At 44.1% G+C, this 24,881-nt stretch overlaps 2 protein-coding genes across 2 annotated transcripts in view; one reads left to right on the top strand and one right to left on the bottom strand.

Annotated features, from left to right (window-relative positions):
- LOC112659697 (olfactory receptor 1361-like) overlaps nt 1-24,881 on the top strand; it is a 69,470-nt gene that overhangs the window by 16,252 nt on the left and 28,337 nt on the right. Inside the window, exons 3-4 of the mRNA XM_049091884.1 lie at nt 3,988-4,148; nt 15,478-15,584. The gene's annotated coding sequence lies outside the window, so the exon portion shown is untranslated. The remainder of the gene's footprint in view (nt 1-3,987; nt 4,149-15,477; nt 15,585-24,881) is intronic.
- PROP1 (PROP paired-like homeobox 1) lies at nt 18,150-23,355 on the bottom strand. Its single transcript, XM_025446779.3, has 3 exons — nt 22,541-23,355; nt 21,114-21,346; nt 18,150-20,369 (listed from the first exon to the last, which is right to left on the bottom strand). Exons 1-3 carry the CDS (start codon nt 22,647-22,649, stop codon nt 20,031-20,033), a joined length of 681 nt encoding a protein of 226 aa, XP_025302564.1. The 5' UTR covers nt 22,650-23,355; the 3' UTR covers nt 18,150-20,030.

Raw genomic sequence — 24,881 nt, 5'->3', positions numbered from 1 at the left:
ACCACAATGAGATACCACCTCACACCAGTGAGAATGGGGAAAATTAACAAGGCAGGAAACCACAAATGTTGGAGGGGATGTGGAGAAAAGGGAACCCTCTTACACTGTTGGTGGGAATGTGAACTGGTGCAGCCACTCTGGAAAACTGTGTGGAGGTTCCTCAAAGAGTTAAAAATAGACCTGCCCGTCGACCCAGCAATTGCACTGTTGGGGATTTACCCCAAAGATACAGATGCAATGAAATGCCGGGACACCTACACCCCGATGTTTCTAGCAGCAATGTCCACAATAGCCAAACTGTGGAAGGAGCCTCAGTGTCCATCGAAAGATGAATGGATAAAGAAGATGTGGTTTATGTATACAATGGAATATTAGCCATTAGAAACGACAAGTACCCACCATTTGCTTCAACGTGGATGGAACTGGAGGGTATTATGCTGAGTGAAATGAGTCAATCGGAGAAGGACAAACATTATATGTTCTCATTCATTTGGGGAATATAAATAATCGTGAAAGGGAATATAAGGGAAGGGAGAAGAAATGTGTGGGAAATATCAGAAAGGGAGACAGAACGTAAAGACTGCTAACTCTGGGAAACGAACTAGGGGTGGTGGAAGGGGAGAAGGGCGGGGGGTGGGAGTGAATGGGTGACGGGCACTGGGGGTTATTCTGTATGTTAGTAAATTGAACACCAATAAAAAATAAATTAAAAATAATCGTGAAAGGGACTATTAAGGGAAGGGAGAAGAAATGTGTAGGAAATATCAGAAAGGGAGACAGAACATAAAGACTCCTAACTCTGGGAAACGAACTAGGGGTGGTGGAAGGGGAGGAGGGCGGGGGTAGGGGTGAATGGGTGATGGGCACTGAGGGGGGCACTTGACGGGATGAGCACTGGGTGTTATTCTGTATGTTGGCAAATTGAACACCAATAAAAAATAAATTTATTATTAAAAAAAAGAAAAGGGGTTTACCTCTCAACAAGCAGAAATCGCTGTAGCTGCATTGGTCAAGATGGTGAAGGCCAGAGAGGGTCACCAAGATGTAGCAGATCATGAGTCTTCAGCAAGTAGTTTCTCAGGTTGCTGATGTGAAATGGGATGGGATTGTTCTGTAGAAAAGTGAATTTTTGGCCTTCAGAGCAGAAAATAAGAAAACTTGAACCACATCAGTTAAAATAACAAAGGATGAAGTAACCAAAATCCAGAGTAAAATATATATTCATTGAGGAAAATGTATCCATTGAAATCAATTGTATTCACAGAAGCTGCTGGAAATGACAGAAAAGCAGGGTTGCCTGCCCGGCAAGATCAGGCCCTTACCCAGAGAGACAAAAAGACAGGCGCTGAGGTTGCCCACCTCTAAACCATGCTCCAGTCTCATAAGCCTTATAATATTATTTAACAGGTCTGTATTTCACATGCCTAACAGTAGTTACAGGGTTTTATCCCTATGGATACAATAAATATTCAAAGAGTGGAGAAAAAAGTTATTAAAAATCAGATATGGAAAAAATCACAAAAAATTCATTACATCCTTGGAATCACAAATCCCAAGTGATTTTTCTTACAGCTCCTTTTGTCACTCTTGAGTCTCCTACATAGGGCCACGTGCTCCAGTTGTGCCATAAATGTAAGATTTAATAAAGCTCTATTCTAAGCCTTCTGTTCTTTACATTTAGCAAACAAATTTAAATGTCCATATAATCTCGTGTTCTCAAAAAATGTCCTGTCCATGACTTTAAATATGGGTTTTTTATTAAAATTCAGAAGTTCATTGCCAGCCTCACTATCTTGAATTCAAGGTCTAAAATTCTATTTGCAACTAGCTATTGGACATATGCATTATGCTATGTTGCTAATACAACAGATTTCCAAATAAAATACTAATTTTAAACCTTTAGAGAAGTCCTAGGGAAGATGAACTGATCTTCCCAGATTGCTTCTCCCCCACCACCTTCCATTTCTACAATACCTACCACCTCTCTGATAACCACTCAAAATCAGAGCCCAGGCTCTAGACCTCATGTAAACTCCTCTAAACCACCCAGGACCCAACTGACAAGTGGCTTTGTACCCTGACCTCTCTCTCTGGTTGCATGGTTATTAGCATCTCAGCTGTGATTCTCTGAAAGTATAGTCAAACTGCATTGTCCTATAGCTTTTGAACAAAAGGCAACAGTCCCCGATTAGCATCTTCATGTGAATAGTGGGAAATCAATATTATTCTTATATCCTTAAAAAACCTGATGAAAATGCCACATTCCAGCCATCTCCCTTTCATTTTTTAAATAATTTATTCATGAAAGACACACAGAGGCAGAGACCTAGGCAGAGAAGCAGGCTCCATGCAGGGAACCTGATGTGGGACTCGATCCCAGGACTTCAGGATCACGCCCTGCACTGAAGGATGGCGCTTAACCACTGAGCCACCCAGGTGTCCCTCCCTTTCATGTTCTTAACCACAGGATGATTTTTTTTTTTTTTTTTTTAAACTACAAGACTGAAAGTCCCGGACTCTTCCACGCTAGAGAATTCAGGACCAAGGACAGCGACCAGATAGGGCATTTTGTGAAAGGGCTCTTCTTCCTACAAGTGGGCTCTGATCCCAGGGCCATCATCCCTGACCCTCCATGGAGAGGATCACTCAGGTCCTGCTTCTGTGCTCAGATCAGGACTGACTTTCAGTGCCCTGAAGTGCAGAGCTCATTGACTCACAGTATCCCTCCCCCAGTCTCTCTGAGAAGGACCAGGAGGAGCTGGGATGGTTTGTGCCTTCAGCTTTGCATTCCAAGGTACTGCAAAGAGAGTTTAAAGATGGCTGTCACAGACCACAGAGAAAATAGTGTCCTCCTGGATGCTCCTCCAGAAGCCCTGGAAAAAGCCATTCCATCCAATAAAAACATGAGACACACACACACACTTATACAAAGTACATACAAAGTGTCTGAACAATCTCCAATCAGTGAAGCTGCTCACCTCAATAAAAGGGGGGAAAAATCCCACAATCATCAGGTTCCCATCCCTGGAGAATCCAGGGCTGAATTGCTGGAAGCAGCGGGGCTTTTCCATTGCACATTCCGTGAGAGGAACCTCCAGGGACCGGAGGAGCAGACAGAGCATCAGGGCAGTTCCTTTCCTTCCCTTCCCAGACTCTGGGCTCTGCAGCTAGAAAAGCAGGAGAGACTGAGAGTAGCTCCAGCTGCTTCCAAGGGAAGAGACTTCAAAGGTGATGGTCTCACTGGGCTGGTTCCACAGCTCTGCAATGTTGAACACAACCAAGGAAACAGGGACTTATATCAGGCCCATGGGCTAGGGCAGTGGTCAAGGGACAGAGGGTGATTATGAGGCTTTGCTTGTGCTTAGAGAACACTTCCAGGGCACTTGCTCACAGTATTTGCTTTTGAGCCCAGCTCCCTCTCCCACCCACCATTTTAGCGTTTCTGCCTGGTATAGGCAGAGTCACTCTTGGCCCTGTGATCAATCCTGCTAGGGCACTGCACCTGCATCCCCAATACATGCAGTTTCTGGGAATTTCCTTTCTCTAGCCTTTCTGCCCTCATTGGTGACCCTGGACACTGGTAGGATGCTCTATGTTCCCTCTGCTCCCCACCCCACCCAAAGGTGGAATTCCCTGACACTGGTCGTCTTCAGCTTCAATGACTTGAGAGGTTACAAGAAATACCTGTGTGGGGTGACAAGGTAAAGATTTTAGGATGGCCTAGTCTGTCCCAATGGGCCCCCAGAACATGATGGACCAAAGTCCTGCCCTTGGAGGCTAAACCTATACAAGGACCCTTCCTCTTCCAAGACTAGTCACCACACAGAAACAAATCTAGGCAGCCTCCAACCTGATGTGACAGAGTCCTTTCTGAAGATTTTTCTCCTAAGAGACCCAGCTGAGTTAGCAAAAGAAAACGCAAGTTGTTTTTCCCAGCTCCATGTGTCTCTCAGATTAGCATTCTCTTTTCTTCCATCATCTGTACAGTTCCCCTAGGTGATCCTGAAGTCCCATCATTAGCCTCAGCCCTTCTGGACCACCATGAAAAGTCTGTCATCCATTTCTGCCTAACCACAGCTCTGCAACTTGGGAGAAATTCAAGAGGACACACCAGAAACAATGAGCCTGTTCTTACAGCAATCTGAGAGGTACACAAAACATCCAAAATGTTTGTCTCATTCTACCAATGGCCTTTGAAAACAGAAAATGTGCGGTCATGTTAAGCATTTTAATATTTATCAAACAAGAGTTCAGTGGAAGGTATGAGAAAAGAGTTCATGAAATGTTTTCCCTGATATCAAGCACTATACTTTAGGTTTTGTGACTGCCTGGGTCCCCCCATCCCCCATATGCAGCCATGCAGGAATCTCAGTCCTTTGTTTAGCATGTAGGCTCATTTTTTTGGAATTTGGGGCCAGTCTTCCAGATGTTTCACAGCAGCCATATCCTAGGGAACTCTGTGAGGATGCGCTCCCTCCCACTTGTCTTCTACTACTTGCTTTTTCCAATCTTTTTAAAAATAATAATACATTTGGATTTATAAATTTGTTCACTAAATAATTCTAATATTTTTTAGAAATGATAAAGTAGAATATAGCCAAATGGTAGAATTAATATCAATGCTAATACAAAACACAGATACCAATTTATAAGAAAAATCTGAAATGTTAACATCATACTTAAGAGGAAAGCATTGAGTCTTTCACCATTAAGAACAGGAACAACAACAAAAAGGATATACCCTCACTGCTTCTCATTAACGTTCTACTTAAGTTTCTGGCCAGCAAAAGAAGGAGAGGGGCAAAGAGAAGGAGGGATAGCATGAGGAGAGAGAGAAAGAAAGAGAAAACAAAAAACACAAGGCATTCAGGTTAGAATGAAGTAAAACCATCTCTATTTGCAGATAGCATAATCTTGTATATAGTAAATCAAAGGAATTTACTAAAAGACCATGGGAACAGATGGTTCAGCAAGATTGGAAAAATACAAGAGTGTGACAGATCACTGAAACAGTATTGAGAGTCTCCAAATAGACTCTTACAGTTATGGTCAGTTACTTTTGGTGCCATAATTCAACAGGGAAAAGAATAGTCTTTTCAACAAATGGTTCTAAAATAATCAGATAGCCACATGCAAAAGAACACAGCTGGACCCCTACCTCATACCACTGGTGAAAATAAACTCAGAATAGGTCGTAGACTGGGGCACCTGGCTGGTTCAGTTGGAAGAGTATGGAACTCTGGATCTTGGGGTTGTGAGTTCAAGCCCCACATTGGGAGTAGAGATTACTTAAATAAATAAACTTAAAATAACTTAAGGTCACTGACTTAAAGGTGAAAGCTAAAGCTCTAAACTTCTTACAAGGAAACCTAGGAGTGAATCTTTGTATCTCTGGGTTAATGGTTAATGATTTCTTAGACATGGCACCAATCAAGTGAAAAGAGAAATGGGGGAGGCAGAGAATGGATAAACAAAGTCTGATATATCCATATAATAGAATACTATTTAGTAATAAAAAGTGAATATATTCCATAACACAGGAAAACTTTGAAAATGTTACACTAAGTAAAAGACCATGTGTTAGAATTTGGGAGATGGTGAAATAGGAGGACCCTAAGTGTACCTCATCCCATAGATACAACTAGGTAACATTATATTAGTGTAAATAACCCAGAAAATGACCCCAAAACTGGAAGAACAAATTCCACTACTAAAGGCAGGAAAGAGGCCACATTGAAAAAGGTAGGAAGGGCAAAGATGCAGTCTGGGAGCTAAATGGACAGTGGCTATTTCAGGTGCAGAGGGAGCCAGTGGCCCAGAGAAAGGCAGCAAACAGACTTACAGGGGAATGCACAAACAAGGAAGACGAATCTCCACAGTATTTGCTTGGAAAGTGAGTTCTTAAAACCAGCAGGACTTAAATGCTGGAATTTTAGAAACCAGCAGGCTCAGCTCTGGGATAGCCCTGACCCTTAAGGAGACAGTACAACACACAGCCCCTGGAAACATAGCTTAGAAATAGCAGTTTGAAAAATGCTAGGGGCAGACAGGAGGGAGAGTGATTTGCTCAATTCAGAGTACAGCCTGGAGAGACAGGGATGCATGGGCAGACCTCTCTAGGAACAAAACAGCTGGCAGGCACCATTTCTCTTCCCCCTTCCCCTTCCCCTCCAGCCACCCACAGAAACCAGGCAGGTGCCAGACACTTGCTACCTAACTGGTTTGCACCAAGCCCTGCACCCCTGATTCAGTGGATCCCCCCTTTTCAGTCACAACTACCTCAGTCCTGGCACTGCAAGCCCCTCCTCCAGAACTGGGCACAAGCCCTGCCAACACATCTCCTGACCTGATTGTTTTTGCAGGACCTCAGTTCTGGCAGGGGCAGAGGCAGGTCTCTCTTTTTTTTTTTTTTTAATTTTTATTTATTTATGATAGTCACACACAGAGAGAGAGAGAGAGAGAGGCAGAGACACAGGCAGAGGGAGAAGCAGGCTCCATGCACCAGGAGCCCGACGTGGGATTCGATCCCGGGTCTCCAGGATCGTGCCCTGGGCCAAAGGCAGGCGCCAAACCGCTGCGCCACCCAGGGATCCCGGCAGGTCTCATTTTATAAGCAGACCACCTCAAACCTTGCTGCAAAAATAGGCAAAAAGAGCCTCTGCATACAACTGGACTGAACAAAAAAGAGGCCAGAACTCAAGAGGAGACCACATAAAACCTAAATAGGAGACATATAGGAGATATTCTCTAAAGCACCAGGCCCTGGGGAACAGCACACTACACTGCAGGGCACTATAGGACCTTTTCACAAAGCTATTATCATTAAGAACAAGAGAAGTAGCTGACTTTTCTAACAGAGAAACAGACACAAAGTCAGACAAAATGAAGGGACAGAGAAACACCTCCCAATTGAAACAACAGGACCAAACTCCAGCAAGAGACCAAAGTGAAACATATGTAAGTAATATGCCTGATAGAGAATTTAAAGTAATGATCATAAACATACTGGACTTGGAAAAAGAGTAGATGACATCAGTGAGACCCTTAGCAGAGACTGAAAAACCAATCTGAGATAACACAATAAATGAAATTTTAAAATACACTGGATGGAATAAATAGCAGGCTAGAAGAAGCAGAGAAATGAATTAGTGATTGGAAGGCAGTGTAATGGAAAGTAATCAAGCTGAGCAAATAAGAAAAATAATTATGCAAATTGAGAATAGTCTTACAGAACTTACTGATTCCATTAAACGGAATAACATTCACATTAGAGGAATCCCTGAAAAAAGAAAAGGGGGCAGAAAATTTGAAGCAACAGTAGCTAAAGGCTTTCCAAATCTAGGGAAGGAAAGAGATAACCGGATCCAGGAGGCAAAGAGATCCACTGTCCCCCACTCCAGTAACTCAACCCAAGGAAGCCTACACCAAGACACACAGTAATTAAAATGGCAAAAGGTAGTGATAAAGAATTTTAAAAGCAGAAAAAGACAGTTACATACAAGATAAACCACCATAAGGCTATCACTGGATTTTTCAGCAGAACTGTGAAAAGCCAGAAGGGAGTGGCATGATATTTTCAGAGTGCTGAAAGGAAAAAATCTGCAGCCAAGAGAACTCTGATAGCTTTGCTGGATATTCAGAATAGGAGGAGAGCTACAGAATTTCTCAAATAAAAGTTAAAGGAATTCATGATCACTAAATCAGCCCTACAAGAAACATTAAAGGGGACAATTGAGTGGAAAGGAAAGACCATAAATGAGAGTATGAAAAGTAAGTACATAAATAAAACCCCAAACCAAACAAACAAAAAAACCCCACCAAAGCAGAATAAATATTCCTACAAAAATCGGTCAAGGGATACATAAAATAAAGTTGTAAAATATGACACCATATATCTAGAATGTAAGGGAGAGAGAATGGATTTAAAGTTAAATGACCATCAACTTAATATAGACTGCTATAAGAAGATGTTACATACAAACTTAATGGTAACCATAAATCAAAAACCAGTAACATATACTTGGATCCTTTTCTCTTTATTATTTGCATATCACTAAAGAAAGCCAATAAACCCTGAAGGAGAGCAAGAGAAGAAAGAATCAGAGAAAACCTATAGAAGCAACCACAAAACAAGTAACAAATGGTAATAAATACATAGCTATCATACATAGTTATTGAATGTAAATGCCCTCAACACTCAAAAGACATAGGGTGATGGAATGCCTTAAAAACAAGACCCATCTATATGTTGCCTACAAGAGATTCATGTCAGACCTAAAGACACCTGCAGGTTGAAAGTGAGGAGATGGAGAAATATTTATCATGCAAATGGATGTCAAAAGAAACCCAGGGAGGGGGCACCTGGGTTGCTCAGTGGTTGAGCATTTATCTGCCTTTTGCTCAGGTTGTGATCCCAGGGTCCTGGAGTTCTGCATCAGGCTTACACAAGGAGCCTGTTTCTCCCTCTACCTATGTCTCTGACTCTTCCTCTGTGTCTTTCATGAATAAATAAATAAAACATCTTTTTAAAAAAATGCAGGTAAGCAATACCAATGCCAGATAAAATACTTTTTTAAAAAAAGACTAGCAAGAGACAAAGAAGTTTATATAATAGTAAAGGGAACAATCCAACAAGAAGATATAACATTTGTAAATACATATGCACCCAACATGGGAGCACCCAAATACATAATAACAAATACAAAGAACCTAATCAATAGTAACACAATAATAAATAGTAGGAGACTTAACACCTTATTTACATCAATGAACAGATCATCTAAACACAAAATCAACAGAAACAGTGGCTTTGAATGACACACTGGAACAGATGGATTTAACAGAAATAAAGCAGTCAGAGAAAGACAAATATATAATCTCACGCGTATGTGAAATTTAAGAAACAAAGCAAATGAGCAAATGAGAGAGAGAGAGAGAGACGAACCAACAGACTCCTAACTCTAGAGAACAAACTGATGGTTACCAGAGGGGAGGTGGGTGGGGGATGAGTGAAATAAGGGATGGGGATTAAAGAATACACTTAGCATGATGAATAAAATAAAATGATAGAAATTAAACAAAACAAAAAAACCCACCAAGAATTGTGAGGACACACTGAGTGTTTGGGCTGGGGAAGGCTACTCTTGGCAGACCTAAATAGCTCTCCAGAGATCTTGAGACACTTGCTCCTGTGCTGGCCAGGCCCTTCCCAGCGGGCAGAAGTGTTAAACTACACAGCAGTCTCAGGAGGAGAAGGGTACCTGTTCCTACAGTGGCAAGGCTCTTCCTTATGGGCAGTGGTGCAAGCCACGTAAGGGTTCCTGGAGCACTAACCTTCAGAGGAGCCCACCTCACCTGTCAATGCTCATGCCATCATCTGCTAGCTATGTTCCCCAGCATCAAGGGACCCAAGCTGGCAGCTGATACCTAGCTTTGACTTGGAAGGACTGACTTCACAGAACCAACTTTTAGAAAGGTATACCTCAACTAAATTTGGACTTTATTCCTTTAATCTACCCTTTGCCTGGACAACAGTATACTAGATTATTTCTTTAATTATTAGGCTGATTAAGAGACATTTTCCTATGTCCTATTGGCTTGTGAGATGTTACTATTATAAATTATCATTCCGCCAATTAACCTGTGTTAAATTATTGGCAAAGACAAAAAGACCATGTATTACATAATTTCATTTATATGAAATGCCAGTAGACAAATGCATAGAAGCAGGAAATAGACTAGTGACTACCTAGGGCTGGTGGGTGGTGGTGGTGAGTAGGATGAGAGTTTCTGTTAATTGATATAGGGTTTCTTTCAGGGGTGTTGAAAATATTTTTAAAGTGGATTGTGGTCATAGTCAAATAACTCTGAATATATGAAATGCCACTGAATTTTGCACTTTAAATTAGTTTATTATATGGTATATGAATTATATTTTAAAGTTTTCGAGAGTGAGAAAGTGTGAACAAGTGGCAGGAAAAGGCATTGATTATAGTAAGTGTTTAATAATTTTCTTTTTTCTAGGTTTACTGAGGTATAATTGACAAATTTTTAAAAAGCTGTATATTTGGGGTGTTGAACATGATGATTTAATATATGTACACACTATGGAAGGATTACTACAATCAAGTTAAATAACACACCCATTACTCACATAATTACCGTGTGTGTGTGTGTGTGTGTGTGTGTGTGTGGTGAGAGCCCTTAGGATCTACTTTCTTAAAAAGTTCCAAGTATACAATACAGTATTAAGTTCATCCTGCAAAATATTAGATCCCCAGAACTTCATCTCATGTACCATGTTTACATAAATGTACATGAATTCAAATCCAACTATAATTAATTAACCATTCTCTTGAAACTTTCAATTTTTAGTGAATTACATTAAGTCTTCATGGGGCCTTTGGGAGGTGATGAAGTCACAAGGGGGAAGTTCTCATGAATGGGAGTAGTGCTTTATAAAAAGAGCACCCAGAGAGGTCATGTGAAGACAGTGAGAAAACAGTCATCTGTGAGGAGGTAGGCCTTCACAGATCAAAATACTCTGGTTCCATGATCTAGGACTTCCCAGCCTTCAAAACTGTGAGAAATAAATGTTTGTAAGCAAACAAGAAAAAAAAGTATTCAATGAACACGCAAATTGATTTTTTTTTTTTTTTGGTGGTTGTTATTTGACTTGCATTCTGCCTTTTATGATTGATTCTTTGAAGTATAATTATTCCATGAAAGAATATGAATATTTGACTATTGGTACATATTGACAAGTGACATTTCAAAAAGATTATATTAATTAACATCACCCATACAGGCAGGAATAGTTTTGCAGCACCACTGTGTATATTGCATATTGTCATTAAAGTCTATTTTGCAAAAAATTAAAATATACTACAAAAAATGACAACAGTATCTCATGGATTCCCTTGAAAATCTTTTGATTATTAGTGAACTTCAACACTTCCCTGCATGTTTTTTTATCATGAATTATTTTTCATTGTGTAGGGCAATCCCATGCATGAAAAGACATTTAGCATTTCTGGCTACTAGGCAAGAGAAAACAATACCATCTCTGTGTTGGTCAATGTGACAACCAAACATCCTCTACATATTTTCACACATACTTTTATGAGATACCAACCACTGCTTGCTGATCTAGTTTAAGACCTAGGCCTATTTTTGGTCCAAGTATCTATCCCAAGCCTTCTTTTTCTTGTCTTTTACTGTGGCTCTGGTATGGCCTTCATGTGAAAGAGGAGGCCTCTTGCCAACAAAGAATTAATAAAGCACTTCCATGAAAAGGTGTTGTCCTTGTAACCTCCCTGACAGGTTTCTCCTCTGATACTCAGATTTTATCCTTGGTCTAGGAGGCAGAGCAAGATGGCAGAGGAGTAGACGTCCTCAATTCACCTGGCCCCACCAACTTACCTAGATAACTTTCAAACCATCCTGAAAACCTATGAATTTGACCTGAGATTTTATCCTTGGTCTTTACCTATGTTAGAACTCCTCCTGTCACAAAAATAAGCACACATCAACGGAACAGAATAGAAAACCCAGAAATAAACCCACAATTATATGATCAACTCATCTTTGACAAAGGAGGAAAGAATATTCAATGGGAAAAAGACATTCTCTCCAATAAATGGTATTGGGAAAACTGGACAGCTACATGCAAAAGGATGAAACTGGACCACTTTCTTACACCATACACAAAAATAAACTCAACATGGATTAAAGCTCTAACTGTGAGATATGAAACCATAAAAATCCTTGAAGAGAGCACGGGCAATAATTTCTCTGACGGTGGTAGCAACACTTTTCTAGATAGGCCTCCAGAGGCAAGGGAAACAAAACCAAAAATAAACTATTAGGACTCCATCAAAATAAAAAGCTTCTGCACAGTGAAGGAAACAGCAAAACTAAAAGGCAATCTATGGAATGGGAGAAGATATTTATAAGTGATGTATCAGATAAAGTGTTCACTATCTAAAATACATAAAGAACTTACACAATGCGATACCAAAAAAATAATTCAAAAGTGGGCAAAAGAATAGACATTTCTCCAAAGAAGACATATAGATGGCCAACAGGCACATGAACTCATCATCACTTACCATCAGGGAAATGCAAGTCAAAACTAAAATGAGGTATTACCTTACACCTATAAGAATGGCTAAAATCAGTGACACAAGAAACTAAATATTGCCTAGGATGTTCAGAAAAAGCAACCCTTTTCCATTGATGATGGGGATGCAAATTCGTGCAAGCATTATGGAAACAGTATGGAGTTCCTCAAAAACTTAAAAGTAGAATTACCCTGTAATCCAGTAATTGTACTACTACTATATGCCCCAAAACTACAGAAACACTAATTCAAAGGGCTATATGCACTATGTTTATTGCAGCCTAATTTACAATAGCCAAATGATAAAAGTATCCATTGATAGATGAGTGGATAAGGAAGATGTGGTGTGTATATATAGTAGAATATTATTCAATATTCTACATAATATTCTATATAACATAGAATGCAATTCTATTTAATATTAAAATGAAATCTTGCCATTTGTAACAACATGGATGAAGCTATAGTATAATGCTAAGCAAAATAACTAGTCAGAAAAAGACAAATATTGTAAGATCTCACTCTTATATGGAATTTAGGACACAAAACAAATGAGCAAAGAAAAATAAAAAGAGGGAGAGACAAAGAGAAAAACCAAGGAAACAGACTCTTAACTCTAGAGAACTGAAGGTTACTGAAGGGAGGGGATTAGAAGGATGGATGAAATAGGTGATGGGAATTAATAGTACACTTAGCACTTAGTGATTCAACAATTCTATACATTACTATCTTGTACACCTGTATGTTAAACTAACACTGTATGTTAACTCTACTGAAATTAAAGTTGAAAACTTAATAAAAAATGAAAAGTTTCAAAAAAGGAACTTTTTTACTTAGAGGAAGTTTTGAGCCCCCAGCGATGACCAGGCTCAGCCAGAACCTGTTTCTCACTGCTGGCCAGAACATGGTATCAGAAAAAGGGATTCTAGGGGAGAAGTCAGGGAAGAAGAATAGGCTGTGAGACAGGTGACAACCCACACTTCTGCCATTAGGCAAAGAATTGCTTACACCACTCTGATCTCCAATATGAATGTAATTCTGCTACTTCCAAACCCCATTAGAGCCTTAATTACAGTCTTTCAACATTGTACAAACCACTGTGATAATAGGCAGTAAAATTCCTCTGTTGGCTTATGCTAACATTACCTGCTGAGTAGGGAGCTCAATGCAGGGCTTGATCCCAGGACCCTGGGATCATGACCTGTGCTGAAGGCAGATGCTTAACAGGCTGAGCCACCCAGGTGCCCCTCTTGGGGACTTCTAAGCTACACCCTTCTTCCCCCAACCCTATCGCTGCTTACCTACACTAGCTGTATTTAGGACTCTTACATTCTTTGGGAATAGGAAAGACAGACGTGAGATTTATGTGCAGATGGATGGTTGGTTGGCTGACAGGCCCAATTACAAATGAAATAAAACATCCACAGCTCCACCAAGAATGTAGAAATAAGAAAACAAACCTTCTACTTCCTATTCAGTAAGATTAAGATCATGTCCTCTCTTTGGAGACACTACCTCCTATAAAATTTTGTCATAATAGTGAAAAAGGTTGATAATGACCATATATATTAAATCAAACAACAAAAACAGATTCATGAAAAGACCCAGAATGTGCAATAAAACAGAATTGATTAGGGACAGCTTGCATTTCCGAGCTAACTGTATTTTACAGTGGCCAACAAAAAACAAGACTTGACAACATAAGATATGAACATCTATAGTTCTAACCTTTACAGTTACATGCAACTTTACTAACCTCCATTATGTCACAAATCAGACTGGAGTCAATCAGGTTGCCAATTACAAGGCAATTTAGAGAATTTATTTTTAAATGAGATGGTTGAAAACCTTATTGCCCCCACTATCTCTCTTGGGGCTCCCCTGACAGCTCTGTCCTACAAGGAGGGGGCTTTAGCCCTGGTGGATACCTTAATAGCTGAAGGGAAGATACAATCTGGAGCCCCATATGGGGGGCCCTCAGCTGACTGCCTTAGAGCAGGAGGAGCCTCTACAGTACCCATCCCCCTCAGCACCTGGAGCCTGAGGTCACTAAGCCTGGTCTACCACAGTTGGAGTAGAGGGGAAGCCTATCCTGCCCAGTCTGCAGGAGGTAGAGATCTAGGACTGAGAGAGAAAGGTGTGGTACCAGGGCTCCACCAGGAGTGGATAGCTGTGGGGAATCTGGCAACCTAGCTACTCCCTGCCTGTTTGGAACTTTATCACACTGTCTCAAGGTCCAGGAAGCAGCTCCATAGAATTCTGGGGAGAGGGATGAGGTAAGGCTACAACCTGTATGCTGGTCCTTACCATGCCCCACTGGGTACTAGACAGCAAAGAACAGCCAGTGGTGTTCAGTGCACCCTCAGGAGAGGTGGCCTGTTGGTGGTGATGAACACTGAGGATGCAAAGCAGTATCCTCCAAGAAGGACAGCCTGTTACAGGTGAGGAGGAAAGGCAACCAAAACTGAGGAAGGTGCCTTAGTCCCTTTCATGTGCCCTGCTCCACCTAGGCAAGTGATAGAGTAGACATACCTTAGGTGGCCTTCAGTTCCTCCCTCCCATCTGCTCCTGCACCTCAGGTCCAGAAGCAAGGAAGGGTTCCTGAGATCTGAGCACAGGAAGTAGACCCCTACCCAAAGCCAGCTGCCTCTATAAATAGGAGGCCAAGTCCCCCATCTGGAGACTAGGGGGGCCATTCCCAGAACAGGACAGACAGGGTGTGAGGGCACTGCCTTCCTCCCACTGCTGCACCAGACACCCCAGGCCCAATCTTCTCCTAAGGATTCTTTTTCTTTCAAGGCATCACTCTCTACTTCCCACTGTAGCCCCAAACATCCTGCACTCAAGGACACATAGCCAACAAGGAAGCAGCAGCCAGGGAGAGGCCAACACAGACCCCCTGCTTGGGATGGGTGAGTGCAGAGGCAGCGGAGATTGCGGGTGCCTGGGGCACCACCCAGGAGGGCAGGCAGAGGAGGTGCTGCTGTGCGGAGCTTCCCTGGAGAGTCTGCTGCTGACAGCCCCTGTCCCCCTCCCTGGGCTGCAACAAGTGGGGGAGCACCTAGCTCAGCCAGGTAGTTGTCTTGGGAAGCAGGGGCCATTAGACCCTCAGGGTCCCTGCTGCAGGAGAAGAGCCAATATACCCAAAGGTTTTGGGTCCAGAGGGGCTGGGTTCCAAGGGCTTCTGTGGGTGCCTGTCTTGAGCTGTTGCTGCCATGACCCCCACATTCCTTCCTCTCCTTCCCCCTTCCACACACACTGGTGGCAGTGCCTGCAGGTGCACTCAGAGTGGGAAGAGGGTCCCAGGAGTATGGAGGGGGAGTCCCCTTTCAGTGCCTTCTTTTTTTTCTCTGCAGAAGCTGGGCTCACATGGTCCTTCCTATCCTGATATGTCCCAGTGTCTGGGAGGTTTTCTTGGATTCAAGAGGAATCTCCCACATCTGACACTCATCTTGGCAGTAAGGTAGGTGCCCAACAAATATTTGCACAGAATTTGTTCTAGCTGCCATATTTGAGAAGTCTAACAAAAAAGTAGAAGTGTTTATAACTGTGGAGGGGGAGGTGGTAGTGGGAGTCATGGCGACTGAGCAGATGGCTCTTCCTCACTGCTGCTACAGTGGTGGCCTGATCAGGGGTCACTTCTGTCTTTGGGAGATGGACAAGAGAACCTCACTTGACCTTGGGTCTCTGTCCCTGTGACTGAAGAGCCTATACAATAGAGAGGCAGCTGTCTACACCCATGTGCCCCCTCTCCTTCACCTTCTTCACCTGGCCAAGATTAGGCCCTAGGCCTGAGTTCTTGAGGGGTCCCTGTTCTCCTTACCATGAGGCACATCGGCCCATCTCATCCTAGAAAATGCCAGAATCTCCCAGATGTGTTCTGGCTACTAGTTGGGATATTCTACACCAGCTTGCCAGGTGCCATTTGCAGGTACAAAGACACCAGGGCGCAGATAAACTCAGGAATCCTGCAAATAAGTTGGTAAGGGCATGATTTGAGTACCCTAACCCCAGAGCCTTCAGTCACATGGCTTCCTGGGGCTATTCAGACAATGTAGCCCCAAACACACACACACACACACACACACACACACACACACTCACTCACTCACACACTCAATGAGTCACCCTGTGGGGCTGACCTCTGCCCTAATTCCACTTTGGGTTTCTTAGTTGGGTGCCAGAAGAGCAGTAAAGGACCCCACAGGTTAAGGGGGTAAATCTCAGGGGCAGGTGGCAGGGGATGGAGAAGAGACCTCAGGGGAGCAGGGGCATATTCTTGGAGCCTCTCTTGTCACTGGCACTTCGGGTTCACATTTTGTACCTAGCTCAGAGAAGAGAGAGTAAGGATTTTCATTCCAGGGGTGTGGGGAAAACCTGGAAAGGAGTGAGAACTCGGATAAGCCCCTGCGGGGGAAACCCATCCAGCACAGTCTTAGGGCACTTGCAGGGCCCTCTCTGGTCATCCTCCACCTGTTGAGAAGTTCTTAGGGTCCCAGCCCCAGCCCCTTTCCCCAATTAGGTCTCATCCCCAGGTCCCTGGTACTGTGATTCCCTGCCTGGATGGCACTAATCCCCATTTATAGGGTTTGCAAGGATCTATCCCCCCCAGTTCTATCTTTCCAAAGGCAGGCTGGGCCTGGGTCTCCAGGGAGCCAAAATGGGGGCACTGGGTGTGTGGGTGGGTGGTACAGTCTGAGTACACCCTCAAAATGGGAGAGGTCTTTCCTGATACAGAAGTGGGTAGGGGCTGGGTAGAGATGCCAGGCAAGCAGTGGGCCACAGTCTTCACTTGTCCTCTCTCCAATCTCGGGAGCCAGGCATCCCCATTCTGAAGGAAAAACTGAAAATGGGCATGGGAATCTTCTCAAGAGTTGATGTCATGGGTGATGGGGTGGCCATGTTTGGGGACTGTGACCTCTGAGCCTGGAAAGCTGCATCCTGCAGGGCAGCCAGGTATGGTTTGCACTGGCTAGACAGCCCACTGGCCAGAGATGAGCCAGAGACTCTGATTGAGAAGTGGCAAAGCATGTGGAAACGCACTGCCCTGGAACTCCTGATAAGGTGAGACTGGTGGAGTGGGAAGGGGCCCCGACCCAGAATCCTGCAGGTTCCAACCATGCCTCAATGGAATGCTCCTGGCAATCGAGGTTTCTCATGGAAGCTGAATGTTTTAAAACCTCTGCTATCTTAGACCTGGTTGTTAAATTGCAATCACCATTGCCTAGGTTGCACAGAAATGTACCTGCTGCCTACAGAGCCCCCCCTTGGATCACAGGCATGCACTCTCAGACTGCACCCCACAAGGGTCTCCAGGACTGTACCTCCCAGTCCTCTCCCAGCACCCGGTGACTGGGAGGTCCAGCCCTAATGCTGTACTTATTGTATATAGCTTCCGCACAGTTAAAACTTGACATAGGGGATCCCTGGGTGGCTCAGCGGTTTAGTGCCTGCTTTTGGCCCAGGGCATGATCCTGGAGTCCCGAGATCGAGTCCCACATTGGGCTTCTTGCATGGAAGCTCCTTGCTTCTCCCTCTGCCTGTGTCTCTGCCTCTCTCTCTCTCTCTCTCTCTCATGAGTAAATAAATAAAATCTTAAAAAAAACTTGCTATAAATGGTATGATATAGTGAAGGTACTTTTCTGGGGAAAAAAAAGTTTTTTTTACTTAACATAAGGTTTTTGTGAATAATCTAGGTTAACATACATAAATATACTGTCATATATGTTACATATGTAATATTTTGAAAAGACTTGTTACAAAGAGTATATATTACTTTTGTAATTTATAAAACTCCTATTAAGATTTGTTTTAGATATATGCATATATATATGCATATAGAAGTTTATATATATATATATATATATATATATATATATATATATATATATATATATATATAAAGAAGTTTCCTGAGGGACATGAGAGAAGTCTGGAAAAAATGACAGGACACATCAGTGTTTAGATAAGATTATTTCACATCTTAAAGATATCGATAATTCTTATATTTTGTGTAATTAAAGCCCTATTGTGGTGGTGCCAGAATAGACAAGTTAATTGAGGGAGAAGAGCCACATGTCTATAACTGTCCTGTGTGTAAAGGAGAACTCAGTGTATAAAAAAGTAGGACTTTACAAATCAATATTAGATGATTAGATAAATTATACTGATAAGAATGGGCTGGCTGGTTGAGAGGAAATTACATGACTATTTTGCATGACTGCACATCCTAAAATAAGTTTCAGATGATTCAAGGCATAATATTTTGATCCAAATAGTGGAGAAAATTGGGGTGGGGGAGCCAGTCTCACCTGGGATTCTTCATCCAAACCACACAACACAGAGAATGAACTGGGTGAATACTCTCTCAGTTCTACTAACTCTACATAACTGGTAGCATTCCAGGTGCTGAAAAACAGAAGTTACATACAATAGATACCTACAGCATTAGGGCTTAATTCTCTCAGGAAAACCTTGTTCAGAAAGGTTAGGAAACAACAAATAGTGAAAAACAGCTGTAACATCTCTGAACAGATATTTATATCCCTATTGCACAAAAGCTCTCAATCACTAATAAAAGATGACTCTACCAATACACAAATACACAAACACACCTCAAAGAAGCAATGCAAGAAAACATATAAATTGCCAATGAACATGAAACTATTTTATATCTCATTAGAAAGTGAGCAAATGAAAACTTACAAATAAGCAAGGAGACATCACTCTCAGTGAACAGAAATGTCAGAATGGTAAAGGTCAACAAGGATGTGCTGAGACCAACACTCGGGTACTTTTGGAGGCTGGTATAATGTTTCCGGAAGGCAGTCTGGCCCAAAGAGGTAATTATATGGGACTGCAAAGGTAGCAGTACAGAGGTTTTGACTTCAGACTTTATATATATATATAAAAGTCTATAAATAACATGAATATCCATCCCTAGGGGCTCATTTACTCATAACTTTTTCTATGGGCCTACCAATAAGTAAGGTAGGCCAATATATAAGTATGCATAAGTAAAATAAGTACATTATAAGCCACATGATGTATAAATGGTGCCATTAACTAGGACTCAGACCAAGGTTCTTTCCTGGGGCTGACCTCTTATGAGCCTTAAGACTTAAGATTGGCATTTGGAAAAGTCACCTCTAAATCAAATAATTTCTTCTCTATCAGAAACCATGTATGTTATGACATGCGTTGATTTAAAAGTCAGGTTAAAGGTAATGTTGAAGACTCAGATGTTATTTATCTGTTTTGTATAAGACTTTGGAGAGCCATCCTGTGATAATCAGATTTGGAAGGTCCTATTGGCAATGGGAAAGGCTGGAGCTAGAAGAACCATTGAGGAGGATGAGTTAGAAGATATGGGGCCAGAAAAGGCCAAGTGTCTGCTGGAATGGAAAAGAGAGGAAGAAATTACAGAGATATTTCTAGAGTATTAATGAACAAAAGTTAATGACTGATTTGCGTGGCAGAGTGGGTGATGGGGAAAGGATGAACAGGTAGACTTTGAATCAAAAGCCTTATTGAAATCCACTAGAAACCACTGGGTAAGGATCTTCAATTGTGATCTTCGTCAGTGAAGCCTGGAAAGTTTTATCATGTTCAATCATTTCCATTCTCCAGCGGCAACAACTGCTTTCATCAATACCACCCTTACACCAGTCACTACCATTGAGGCTTTTTATCTCTATTTTCTAGTAGGTTCACCTCCCTACATTCCCTCAACTAATCACCTCAGGGGGCCTTCTTCAGCATGATTTTCCATTTTTAAATTCCTAATCTCTGAGCTGCTCCTCCACAAATTTCTACTTGACCCTTAGAAATAAGAGATGCCACCCAGATTTCTCTGCATTTCACCAGGGCCACAGGCTCGGAGATTATCTCAGCAGCTCCTGTCCAGACCTTAGTTCCAGGACTTTGGTGGCTCAAGGCTGAGGGGAAGCATGGTTGGGGGTGGGGGACAGGGCAGATGACCAGTGGGGGGTGGGTGCAAGGTGGGGTACCAGTCTTCAGACTGGTGGGGTCGAGCAAAGGAACCACCGGTGGAGGGCTGAGAAGGAAGGGCATGGTTGTAGGGGTGAGGGAAGCAGGTCATGGGTGGAGGTGGTGTTGGGTAGGAGTAGGGGCATGCAGGGGACTCAGGCAAGAAACCAGAGAAGGTGGCAGGAGACAGATGGGCCAGTGGCTGGAGCAGCGACCGTTCTTGCTTCCTCTGCTTAGCTCTGCGGTTCTGGAACCAGACCTGAGGAAGGGGGATAAGAGCCACATCAGAGCCTCTCTCTCCAACAGGTGGCCATGTCACATCAGGGCCCCCTCCCCTCTGATGACAGAAGGTTCAGATGCTGAGCATAAGTCTCTCTTGCACTGCAGAGGAAGGAAAGTTCTTCCCAAAAGTATAGCTGAGCTGGCCTCCTACCCTCACCATCACCCCCAACTTGTGTCAAAATTTACCCTACTACAAATCTCGGGAGTAAGAAATGTCAAATTCCAGTAAGAAAGAGATAATTGTGACAAAATGGCATTTTCCCTCCACAGAGGATATGAAATGTCCCCTAGGGTTATTAGAGATTAAGACTGTAGGGGATTTTAATGGGTATAGATGGAGCTGGATTTAGGGTAGGGTTTATACCTCAGATTAACTACATCTATGGGTCCTGATGGAAGGAGCATCAGGCTAGCTGGGTTTCAAGGCCATGGTTAGGGACAAGGTTACACATGCATGCAAACAATTAAGACTGCATTTCTGTCGGAATTCATATCACCGTTAAGGTTGAGGGCAGGATGCTGAAATTCAAGTTAGATCAGGTTAGAGCTCAGGTTAAATTCAAGTGACATTCCCGATGTTGTGTTGACCGTTGGTGGAGGCTGTGTGCTGGGGAATGTTTAGGTTAGGGTTACGATGTCTATGAGAATTTACACCCCAGTAGTTCCCATGCAGAAAATGGGTATTTCTTCCCAGAAGAAGAGGGGGATCCTGGGGCATCACCTGGATTCTGGCCTCGCTGAGGCCTGTGTCCCGGGCAAGGCCCTCTCGGGCCCAAATGTCGGGGTACTGATTCCTCCCAAAGGCTGTCTCCAGCTGTTCCAACTGCCCTGGGTTGAAGGTGGTGCGGTGGCGGCGCCGGGAGTGCAGGCGACCCCTCTGTCCTCCTTGGGGGGAAAGCCTTGGTCTCCGCACGCCTACACCAGAAAGGTTCTTGCTGGGCTGAGGGCTCACATCTGAGGATGGAGGGGAGGGCAGACATTGCACAAAGTGGATCCAGTTGTCCCTCCTGGACTATGTATGCTGGGACCCCCAACATTCTCCTCGGTGCTCCCCGCCCCAACCCTGCTGCTCATACCCTCTGTCCCGACCAGAAACCCTTCTTCACCTCGAAGCATCCTAACCTGGGCTCTCTGCTCACACATACATTGTACAGACTCACTTCACACTCTGGGCACTTCTGCTGTCCGCCTCGCTTCACTATATGCCCACACCCATGGAACATTCCTGTGCAGTGGGCACCCATTGTGTGCCTTACACCTCTCAGAACCTATGTACTACCCACCTGGGCCTCAACCCATGGGGCTTCTTTTGCTTTGACCCACTAACAGACCAACCAGGTCTCTGAAGATCACCCCCGTCCCCTTACTTCTTCCTGGCTCTTGAGGCTCCCATTCAACTTACACCTTCTCTCTATGGCTGCAATCCTCCCCTGCCCTCCACCTGGGAAGATGAAACATTCCTCCCTCTTCCGCTCAGACATACCCGCCCCTCACATACATTTCATCTTCTCCCCTCTCCCAGCGCTGGCCCGGCCACCAGGCTGCAGGAACCTGAGCTCGTGGGAAAGCCTCGCCTCTGCTCCCCACAGGCTCACTAAGCCCCCACACTAATTAGTCTGAGAGCCAGCAGGGCAGGAGAGAATACGGGCCGAATGGAAACACCTGGAAGGCACTGACTGAGAAAAGGAGATGTCTGGAGTTGAGCACCCATCCCCATGGGGACCAAGGGTGTGGCTCCCACCCAGCGCCCGCAGTCTGCCTTGGGGGCACCTCTGCTCTCCTGGGATCCAAAGCCCTGGCCTCTCCAGCTGCCCACCTCAGAGGAGGTGGTGCACAGGGCCAAATATGAGCTCCGGAATGAGAAGCCAGATTTCAGCTTTACCTCCACCCCACCACAGCCCCCTCGGATGCTGTTGGGCAGCCCGTCCATGCCAAGGCCTCGGGTCCTGGCTGCAAAGCAAGGGAGCTGTCCCTCCCCGTGCTTTGCTTTCTAAGATGCCCAAGGTTTCAGAATTCTCGAATTCTGTTGTTTATTTCCCCTCCTCTCTTTCTTCCTGGGGAACCACTGCCCCACAGGACTTACATGTGCAACTCCAGCCCCCCTCAATACCTGCTGCCTCCTCAGGACCACCCCGGCGATTCACTCACCTACTGTGGAGGTCAGGGTCCCAGCAGCGGGGTAGCTGTCAGGCCAGAGGCTGCCGCAAAGTCGCCCCTTCTTTTGCTTACCCCGCTCACTCCTCCCTTCCGCTTCCATGGCTAACAAACGCCACAGACCAGCCACTCTCTCGTGTCCAAGTCTGGGTCACTATTTCTCTGGTCCTGCAGTTCCCCTTTACACCTGTGGATCTCACTCCTCCCTCTGATTATACCTCTGGCTCTCTGTGTGGACGTAGATATAGATATATATCTTGGTTTTTCTCACTTTGTGTCCTGGTTTCTAATTTTTTTCTAGTCTCTCCTTCCTTCGCTTGAGTATCATTGCATTCTCTCTGCCTCACCTGGACCGTGTTTCCCTCTTTGGGCCTCAAACTTCCCACTGACTGCCCTGTCTCCTGTACCCTGTCTCAGAGATGTAGTCCTCTCCCTTTGCTCTCAGCTACCTACTTTCCCAGCTTGCAATCCCACACCACCTCCTTCTCCCCCAGCCTTGGAGGAGTGACCTGCTCCTCGCCCCTGGGGGCCCATCCAATCATTGCTTGGTCACCAGAGCCCCCTTCGCCAGGGGAGGATCACAAGCCGGATGAGGGAAGGTGCTCAGTTGGAGGGTCCAGGGACTGGGGCCAAGAGCTCGTATTCCCGAGGACCAAGTTCTTTTGTCCTGTTAAATCCCCTCCTGGGAGCAGGCAGGGTAAGAAGCAAATGCATTCCTCCCAAGACCCTTCCTCAGAACCCTACCGTGGGGAGGGGGGTGCAAATGCAGGCCAGGAGCAGGGCCTGGCCTGGCATCTCAGCATGTAGGTGATATCCAAGGACCTGTTTCCAGGAAACTAAAAAACAAAAAGACACCAGTGCATTCTGGCCCCTCCTAGATACAGCTGATTCTCAGAATATACTAGATACACCCCTGTAGGACAACCTGAACCACAGAATGAGTCTCCAGGACACCACACTTCTCAAGTACTGTCTGCTTTCCTCCCCTAAATGTCACCTTTTCATCGACTCAGAACCCCTGGGACTCCATGACCTCCAAAGTCACCCAGACATTCAGAAAAACCCTGATCCTCATGCACCTGGGCTTCCAGGTGCATCCTGACCCCTTGGACTTGCAGACTCTGCAGGAGACTGGGAGCCCCATGACATCCTGACATTCTGATTCTTCAAGGAAACCCCAAGGCATCCAGATCCCTGGGCAGTCAGGACACCCCGACACCCATAGTATTCTGCTTCTTGACATTACTTAGACCCAGGAAGTCCATTGTAACACCCGTAGGACATCCTGACACATTTTTACAATTTATTTATTTATTTTTTCATCCTGACACTTTAAAGACAATCTGAAACCCCAGGATACTCTAGGGTACACTGAAACCCAGAACATTCTCCCTCTAGTAGAAGACCACTCTGATCCTACCATGAGGTCCTAACCTCTCAGGACACACTAACCCAATGAGGACACTCTGCCCCTCTTGGGAGGGACAGTCTGGATCCCCAAGGTCATGCTAGTCTTATGCACACATCCTTTAAAAGCACCCTGACAATTTACGACAAAAAAATCCTCTAGGATATTGAAGTTTAAATATGGCCCACAATCAGCAGCATGAGCAGCACATAAGAGCTTGTTAGAAATGTAGACTCTAGGGCCCCACCTTAGCCCTACTGAACCAGAATCTGCATTGTAACAAGATACCTCAGAGAAATGAATGTACATTTCTCTTCATCAGCTCAGGTTTCCATAACAAAGGACCCAAAGATGGGTGGCTTAAAGAGTACATGTTTATTTCTCACAGTTCTGGAAGCTGGAAAGTCCAAGGTCCAGGCGCCAGCTGACTCAGTTCCTGGTGAAAGTAGACAGCTGCCTGTGCATCTTCACATGGCAGAGAGGAACCACCTTTGGTCTTTTTTCTTCTCCTACAGATACTAATCCCATCATTGGGGCTCTCTGCTCATGATCTCATCTAACCTTAAGCACCTCTCAGAGGCCCCACCCCCAAATGTCATCACACTGGGTTAGGACTTCAACAGAGGAATGAAGGTGGGGGAGGTGTGAACATTCAGTCCACAACACTATCAGCTTTGAGAAATCACTGATCCAAGACACCAAAGTTTCTCCCTCTACCCCAGTATATTCTGTGAACTCCTGGAGCCTAGGACATCCAGACTGCCCAAGACCCAGTAACATGCAGTCAACTTGGACCTATTAGCAAACACTGAATTCCAATACACTCTGTAGCCTCAAGATATCCTAAGCCTATGAAGATATTCTGACCGGCCATCCAGGACAGCCTGATTACCCCTAGGAGGCTCTGATATTACAAAGAAACTCTGA

This window comes from Canis lupus, chromosome 11, assembly GCF_003254725.2.
Source record: "Canis lupus dingo isolate Sandy chromosome 11, ASM325472v2, whole genome shotgun sequence".
In the NCBI taxonomy this organism is placed as follows: Eukaryota; Metazoa; Chordata; class Mammalia; order Carnivora; family Canidae; genus Canis; species Canis lupus.
The sequence above is the reverse complement of the archived record's forward strand: the minus strand, read 5'-3'. Positions and strand labels throughout refer to the sequence as shown.